Here is a 9040-nt window from a genome sequence, read left to right as displayed (position 1 = left end):
TCTAAGTTCCATAAGTTTGAATGGGCTATAGCCTTATTTTTCTAAATCCTTATAAAAATAAATGCTTTTGTGGTTAACCTCAACTAGCTTTCCATATATAGTTATAATTTGTTTTAATGTAGAAAATTCAATAGTGGGTTTAAACAATTACGAGGTACTTAAATTCTTTATGCTTTTTCCTCAAGACCAACTGCCTATGAAATTAGACCAATTTAAATTGCCACTCCTGACTAGACTTTATTGGTCTGTTCTTGGCCTCTTTTTTAAAGACCTCATTATCTTGCACTGGTTTGCTTTGTATTATTCATGCAGTTCAAACTGACAGCCAGAAGAGGGCCTCATGGAGACAGCCCAGGTTACCACCATAAGAATCCTCAACATCGTCACCAACTAACCTTTATAAAGCGGATTAGGGAAGCGGTGTTCAAGGTAGTTCCTATGGAGACGTTTTTATTGAAAAGATTTTTGATAATCAGAATAGAAACAGGAGCCACAATTTATAGGAGATATTAGGAATGTATATTATAATATGACCTTAAAAATAAAAAGGTCCCTGTGGTTTTATTAAATATGAAGTCCATGCGGTAGACAAACCAGCAACAGACAAATCAGCAAAATTGCAGTTGAAATCAATTCCGCTCCCCCTCCCCCCCCCCCGGTAAAATAAGCAACTTGCTAACACAAAACAGTCATCCTCTTTTCTTAGAAAGCACCTGCATGTTCATTTGTAATAGGATTCTCATGACTTGTCCACACTCTTGCCAGTACATGGATTAGGCCATTTATTCACCTAAACAGTGGGTCTGTTTTGAATGTTGTTTTATTGAGTCAGAAAATCCTGGCCCAAATCCTCACCTGACGCAGTAGGTGAGGCTCCATCAAAGTAGGATGGCTCCATCAAAGTCCTACTTGGGATCTGATAGGATGTATTCACAGACATTTATTTTCAATTATTTCCTGTTTGTTCATTATAGCTACAGATTTCTTAATGGTTCAATGCATTAACAGTATTCTGCTTTTGAAGTTTGTTGTTGTTCTCTTCCTGCCCTTAATCACCACCTCCAAGTACAGGTTCCTTGCAACCACTTTGGAAAATTCAGTGGGGCAAATAATTTGTTTTCAGTAAATAATTATCTAACAATGTCAATAGCTTGTAACTTTAGAGTAAGCTTAATAACGATATTACTGAAAGATGACATTAGCTTGATGCTTAATTACAACTCTCAGGTGATCCTTTAAAAACTATCCAAAACAAAGCCCTGTGTAAAAATCATCATTATAAAACATTTTACTCGTTTTTAACTTGACTGTACTGCCAAAGATACAGAAGATGGGTCAGCTGATCGTCACTTGCAGTATCTATCTGCTTTCAATTTTGCTCTCCTATATGGAAAGAGTAATGAAAAAAGATTTAGATTAAAACAGAATATGATTGTATTTGAATATTTTATCTGCTTCAAAGTGTTAAGGAGGCATTTAAAACTTTACTTCAAAGTATGTATAAAGGTCTGACAATACTTTTGTTTAGTAATTTTGTTTTCTTAACTATTAGAACTATAATGTGGCAAGTTAACGTTGTCTTTCCTCCAAATCATCACAGACTGCATTTTGTCAGATCACTCAGAAGAATGTAGTCAGATCTAGAGTGATTTGAAAGTGACACTCAATCTGTGATGACCAGAGAGCGCCCTCACACCACATGCAACTAGGGAACATCAAAAATAGTCTTCTGCAATCAGATTCTGCAATTTGAATTAGTGCAAACATTTCTTTTATATGGCATACTGACAGAAAATATTTTAAAATTTCAAGCCAGTTTCTATACTCTTTGCTCAATTAAAAAGAAAAAAAAGAGTTACTCCCACTAGATCACATAAAGTCACTTCTCAATATATGCTATTTCCTCTATAAACACACAGCTCTCCCCTCCCGAAAATGTTCTGGTGCCATGCGTGTTGAAAAAGTTAAAAATTAATCTAATTTTTATGATTAAAACAAATTCTTGCATCCTCTGTACAAAACATACTGAACAAACCCAGTTAAAGGCTTCCACAAGAATTCATTTCTTGATAAATCCAAACCTGGAAGCTTCAGCTAAAGAAGTGAGAATTCAGAACAAACCCCAAAACACAGGCAGCAGGACCCAGAGCAGAGAGGAGAGTTTACTGTAATTCCATCTCCCGATAGTTTTTAATTAGCACATTATTTTGTGTACTTTAAAGTACCTGTCAAGCAGTGTTTCATGAAAAGTGCCTTCTTTCCTGGCTTTTCTGAGGGCTTTTGTGTCTTCTTTGCTTATTTTGAGTTTTTTGTCTTGAAAACTTTGGAATTTCTTTCTACAAAAGAAAAGAAGTGTAAAAAGTGTAACTTCCCTAGAGTTTTGTGTTTCAATAAAACAGCAGCTATAATCAGAATCTTAATATCTGTTATGCAACTGGTCTAATAAAATCCAAGCAAACCATCATGATATCAAATATTGCCCTAAGACTTCTACAGGTGCAAACTAGTCTGGCATTTTTGGCATTCTAAGTGGGAGAAACATGATTGACACAAAGTAGTTACAGGTTTTAAAGAGTCCCTTCCACTATCAGCATCACCAGTCAGGGAGTAAAGCCCCCTAATGTTTTCCTGAAACCAAAAAATTTGGTACTTGAGCATGGAGAAGTCAGAGAGAGCCGATTTTAGAACGCTGCCTGTTAATGGCTTTCAATTACATACACGTAATTGATTTCACACTGTTTAACATTTCCTTTGTCTTCTTCTGGAACGTCATCTTTCTTCTTGGCTTCTCTTTCAGCACAACTACGAATCTAGCCATTGAGAGAAAAACAAAACAGAAAATGAGTATATATAAAAAAATGTTACAGGTTAAAAGACGACAATATATGCTTCATAACAGAATACGAGTCACAGTGACTTTTTAAATTCTCAGATTTTCAATTTGTTATTTCATAACTGGAAACAACTGAGACAACTCAGATCGAAGACAACTGTAACAAAAGCAGCAGCTCTAGCCTGAAGCATGGGTTAAGTCTAGTCCTTGACAGCACTGTAAATAATACAATCCCCTTCATCTCAAAGGAGCACCATTAAAATTAGCAAGGGTAAAATACTTTCCTATCTCTATAGAAAATACCTTAGCTTATGTAATCCTGGTGCTCATTTGCCTTTTTTGAGGCCAAATCACCGGACAGCTTATATAATACGGTTATAACTACATGCTAACTGTAAACTGTAGCATACAGATACTGGGGTAAGTCTGAATATTCATACCAATGCTGCATTAATTGTACAAATTCTACATAATATCTATTACCTTTATCATTTCTTCTTCTCCTGCAGTTTTACTTTTGGCTTCTATGTCTCCCTCTTCATTACATCGAATAAAACGGCTGTTTGCTGCTAGTAAAGCCATTTTCTTCTGCATAAATAATATCACATATTATTAACATAAAGAGTTTGTATATAAATCTTGATTCGTAACATTTAGCCTCTATAATATAATAAAAAGCTGTGTAATTGTGTTCTGTTCTTTTCTGTATTGATGCTCCAACAGCTGGCAGTATTACTGTCTCCTTCATTTCTGAATTGTATATAGCTGCCAAAATGCAGTAACTTGAAGTATTTAAGAACTTTCAAAGAAATATAATAAATCATGGTAGTTAGGAAAATAAAAAGTTAGAAGTTATAATACTGGCAAGGTTTCAAAAGGTTTTTACTGCACAAAGAGTATTTTAGTGCCTTGTCTTATAGACTTAACTCAAAATACAGTCGAATGCCAGGAACATCAAATGAATTATTCCAGATAGCTTACATCTTGGAAGACAGGTTCCCATTGCTCTCTTGATCCTATAGCATCTGAACGTCCAACGACAAGTCCATCTGAATTTATACCAAGGTATTTGCCATAACCAGACTTCAGAGCGATCCTCAAAGTATAGGAAAACAATAAATCCTGTTTTGAATTAAAATAATCCACAATATCCAACATACAACAGTCATGTTATCATTATACAGTAATTTTGAAGCGACTATTAAACATGTATTGAAACCAGAAGCAAAGATAACAACAGTCAAAACTTACAACATTTTGTTATAGTACTCACCTTGTATCAGACAGCTTTACTGCTGTAAATTGCTCAGGAGGACTAGGGCCTTCATCATCTGAGGGATGAATTTTCCATTACTTATGTATGAAATATTAAACATTCAATATCTTAACCTGTTAACGCTGTGGAGTTTAAAGCAGCCTGATGAATTATATAACAGCTATTACTACACACTTATGTACCACGGAAGGCTGCAATGCCAGATTTTTTGAAAACCCCTTTTGAAATATACACGCTCAAAAAAAAGAAAAAAAAACCCACAGGTGCTTATTTATGTTCATATAGATAAGAGTGCTTGAAACACAACACAAAATAAAGACAGTCCTTGCTTCAAGAAATTCACAACTGAGAACGTGTCGTAATTCTCCAGACAGCTATGAAAACCTTAATCTCCTTGCAATATTATTTTTTCCATAACAAAACATATTATGGTTCAGCTAAGGTAACATAAGTGACTATTCTGAAAGCCACTAGCCTCTCCATCCCTCAAAACTGAAATGAGATAATACTGCCATCTTTGCCTTGACCTCAGTTTGAGAATGAAACACACTTTCAGGGTTTTGGAATAGCCCTTGTTTGACTGATGGCTCTCAGATTCAAAGTGAGGGATAAGCTAATTATCTGGCCGCTCTTGCATTCCACTTAAACAAGAGAAGAACAAGTATAGCAACACAAGCCCTTGACAATAAGCCTTGAAACTCATCTGACTCGAGTTTCACTCTTCAATTGACACCATAAAGATATTACAGAATTTAATAAACGTTATACTGCTTTTTACTTAGTAAGTGGTAAGGCTTTTATTGGGTGATCATCTCCCAAGTAATTCAGTTTACTGTACACATAAAAGAGCAAGAAACTAGATAAGTGAAACTGACTGTTATTAGTTTTAAGTCAGTTATGTACTGCAGCTTGTGTTCTTACATTATTTACATACTTTTAGTCTGTAAAACTGCTTGCCTTTAAACCTTGCTGCTTTTTTATGCCTTGCATTACTAAAACTGCCTCTGTTTTGTTTTTAAACAGATTTCCCACAACAAACCTTTATGTGGTGCTCCAAGCGTAAACAAGCCATTGTCAAGAGCATGGATGTAAGCTCCTTTGTCCATTTCTATAGCTATAGTTCCTGTAATTTCACCGAAATTACTGATGGCCCACCAGTTTCCTAAAATACAAAAACACAATATGTAATAGAATAATTAACACTTTTGGTTACAGTAGTTCAAGAGATGGTATTCCTGTGTCTCTTCTGAGATTTGACTTTCTAGAGATGGCAATCTGCTACTATATTTTAGGATCTTTGTGCATTACACTATGCTACAAAGCCAATTTAATAGTGAGCTGCTGCTGAAACAGGCAGTCTTGCTATTCTACCCCCGCCCTGCCCTCTCGAGTCACAGGCTTCTGCATGTCATCCCTTCTTTGTGCTGTTAGGGGACAAAGTAGGACCTAGCAGAAGATATATCTTGTAAAGAAGATATTTTTTTCTCTGGTCCAGCCTCCTGCAGTTCTGTGGTCACACCCAATTATTAGATTCTCCAACACAAGAGAAATGGTAAAATCATCTCTTTTAGCAGCAACTTGCTGTTAAATTACTTCACGTGAGCTGTAATCCTTAATTTTAAGTTGTTCAAGCTAATCTGCGTTCGGACATTTGAGTCACAAAATGCTACCAAAGTCAAGGACAGCCCTATGCACGTTCCCTGAGTGAAAGTTCTTACAACATTTATATTTTTCAACAGGTAAAATAATATATCAAGAGGAAATTTTAAAGTATTTTCTGCCTAAAAGCAATAATTATTAATCTGCATAAGGTGTTCTTTTTCCACCCAGTAAATTCTGCAAGTCAGTCTTTTTCTTGAGCAGAAATAATCATCTCCTATCTCCACACAATATATGAAGCTAACTGTCTTGCCCCACACAGACAAGGCTTGCAGGCCAGCAAATGAATTTTCCAAATCTCTTCCAGCACTCTTCTGAAGTCTGGGTGAACTAAAGAACATAGAACATCAACAACACTATTTCACATTTTCCTAGTCACACAACAGCACGTTTCTTCATAGATCACGTTTTGTTTGAATAAAGGAATAACGAAGACTCTTCACGCGCTGCTATAGCTTTGCCCACATGCATATAATAAAAGATAACGTTTATCTTGTAAGCCATACGATGCAGTATGTATCTGTCTCCCTCATGACTTTGTGGTTATTTTTTGGTTGTTCTTGTCCACGAAGTGAGCTGTGATGAATCAAGGACAAGAGAGATTTGAAGGGCAACAGTCTGTTAAGTTACAACTCATGATCAAAACCTAGATACAACTTCGATTCTCCAATTTTATGAGAAAGAAACAAATAAAATTATATTTTGTTACTGATTAGTATTTGTGTCTTCAGTTTAAATTAACTGTAACATTTGATAATGTGAACACATCATAGTTAAGTGTGACATATGGAAAACAGAGTGATACTCTTTTGTTTTTGAAACGAATCTCTTTCTTTTGAAAGAGGCTGATCTCAGTGACTTGTTTCTCACCATCATAAAAGTAACTAGTGACAGAGTAGGAACTGAAAACACAGCTGATCCAGCTAGTAATCTGCAAGTAACAGTAACACATGAGAAAGACTATATATGTGCAAATGCATTCATTAAATAGGAGCATTACATGCTAGAAAATTCAGTTTTGGGCAGAAGGCTCTTCTGAAGCAAATACTATGGAAAACAAGTGAGACTCAAACAGAGAACAGTCTCGAGATTAAAAGAGCACATACTTCAACTAAAAAGACAAGCGTAAAATGCGCCTCATTGGTGCCAAAAGTTCCACCTGGAGTCTACAAGGACTGCAACATGCAGGTTTACAGCTATTTGCCACCACACGTTATTTGCACGGGGGACTACACGCAGCTGAAGGAGCCCTATAGAAATCCCTTCAGCTCCTGCCAACACCTGTCATTTCCGCACTGCCCCATAACTCCTGGGAAGCGACTCACCGACAACGTCAAGTTGCTCTTCCGCATCCTCCTCCCTTTTCCTTTTCTTGTCTTTGTGCTTCTTCTTGCTGCAAAGTGAGACAGAGCACGGTGGGAAGGGGCCCCCGAGCCAGCCCCCGGCGGGCAGGGGAGGGAAGGAAGGCCGGCCGGGAGCCGGCGGCGCGGGGAAGGGGGGCGCACGGGCCGCCACCAGCCCTCACCTCTTCTCCTTCGCCCCTTTGAGGACGAGCTTGGTGGACTTGACGCACGAATACTCCGCCATGTCGGGCTACGGCAAGCGCAGAGGTACCGCCCCTTGACGCGCTGCCGAACCGACGGAAGCCCCGGAGCGGCAAGCTTCACCCGCGCGCTTTCCCCTGCTGGTAACTGAGCGTGTGCCCAGGGCGCGCATGCGCCCTGGGCCAGGCCCGGGCGGCGGTGTGTGCTGCTGTGGCGTCGTGGGCCGCGGGCGCCGAGACGCGCGACCTGAGCGGGGAGCGAGGGAGAGAATAAAGCGAGGAGAGGTTAAAGTTACACTAAAGCTACACCCCGCCAGGTCCTCCGCTTCTAAACCGGCGTTGGCTCACGGCTGCGCTGGCTGCTCGGGCCGCTGGCGGCCCTGACCGCGGAGCCCGGCGGTGAGGAGGGGCGAGGGCGCTGCGGCCTGCCCGGCCCGCCTCGGGGCTGCGTTGCCCTGCGTGTCCAAAAACAGCAGGTCGGAGGGGCCTTGAGCGGCGGTGGCGCAGGGAGCCCGCTGACCGTGGAGCTGGCCGTGCACCAGGGCCCGGCGCACTGGCGCTGGAGGGAGGGCTTCGCAGACAAGGCTGGGAGGGGAGACCCGTAAGTCTGCTGAATTCACCAAACTCAGGCTCCGGGGCTGTGTGTGGAGGGGAGTTATGACAATTTGCTCCTGTCCGTTTGCCTCTCGTTATTCCACAGAGCAAACTCCACCTCTGGCTGTCCCCTGGCGTCCAAGCACCTCCGCTGTTAACATATCTTCTCAAAATGGACTGCTCCCTTTTCTTTGTGCTGTGGCCTAACTAATACATATGGAACTAGACTCTGAATTAGGACAGTTGTTAGTAATATGCATTTAGCCTTGTAGTCTGTCGTTTCTACTTCACAGTAATGGAAGGGGTTTTGTGCCCAAAAGTTTTTTCTGCTTTTTCTGGTTATACTAGCTTGTCAAATGAGCAATACCAGCTCAATCAAATCTTGTCTTGTGTCTGTGCGTACATAGATAATTGTGTTTGATTGCTTCCTTTTGATTTATGATTTCATAACTCATGTATGCTTTCAGACTTTCCTCAGCACCGTAAAGGAACCTTCTAGAAGTGAAAGATGAAATTCTCATATATGATTTTGTCAAAGCCTCTAAAGTCACTGAAATCACAGCCACTTGATAAAAACATTTTTATAAAGTTTTGACTTTATATTTTGCTGTTTGTCCACCAGATGTTGCTATATCCAAACAAATAAGTGCAGACAAAGAAATTTGAAAAAAAATAGTAGTTTATTTGATTACAGATCATCGTTACAGATCTTGATCCTGGAAGGATGCACAGATGCTTGCATTTTTGCATCAGGAATAGTCCCAGTGAGTTCAGCTAAGCTACTCACTCTGTGTAGAGTCAAGCAGCTTTGTAAGATTTCTTAGGGGCCATATCAATTATATTTGATATTGTATTTTCACCATTATGAAGAGAAAGAGGGACAGAGGTGGGAAAGGACAGAGAGACAATAAATCTCTAATTTTAAAAGAAATGTAGATGTTTTTCAGGCTCCTGTAATGTAAAATATATCTTCTTGTTAGTGAATATAATTGTATTTACAATTCACATTTAAATTTTTTTTTTAATTTTAATGACACCAGCAAAAAATGCGCACCACTACATTATACACAAAAGACAGTGAAATCTTTTCCCACAGGCAAAGTGATGCCATCAATCAGAACGCTATCTAAAATGG

At 39.2% G+C, this 9040-nt stretch overlaps 1 protein-coding gene across 1 annotated transcript; it reads right to left on the bottom strand.

Moving 5' to 3' along the window:
* Positions 1-423: 423 nt before the first annotated feature.
* FRG1 (FSHD region gene 1) lies at positions 424-7889 on the bottom strand. Its single transcript, XM_068942710.1, has 9 exons — positions 7294-7889; positions 7094-7161; positions 5149-5271; positions 4107-4164; positions 3815-3929; positions 3317-3421; positions 2719-2810; positions 2226-2336; positions 424-1383 (listed from the first exon to the last, which is right to left on the bottom strand). The coding sequence occupies exons 1-9, from the start codon at positions 7353-7355 to the stop codon at positions 1347-1349; spliced, it is 771 nt and encodes a 256-aa protein (XP_068798811.1). The 5' UTR covers positions 7356-7889; the 3' UTR covers positions 424-1346.
* Positions 7890-9040: the final 1151 nt, after the last annotated feature.

Source organism: Struthio camelus, chromosome 4 (genome assembly GCF_040807025.1).
Source record: "Struthio camelus isolate bStrCam1 chromosome 4, bStrCam1.hap1, whole genome shotgun sequence".
Classification (NCBI taxonomy): domain Eukaryota; kingdom Metazoa; phylum Chordata; class Aves; order Struthioniformes; family Struthionidae; genus Struthio; species Struthio camelus.
Note: the sequence above shows the minus strand (reverse complement) of the source record. Positions and strands in the feature narration are given on the sequence as shown.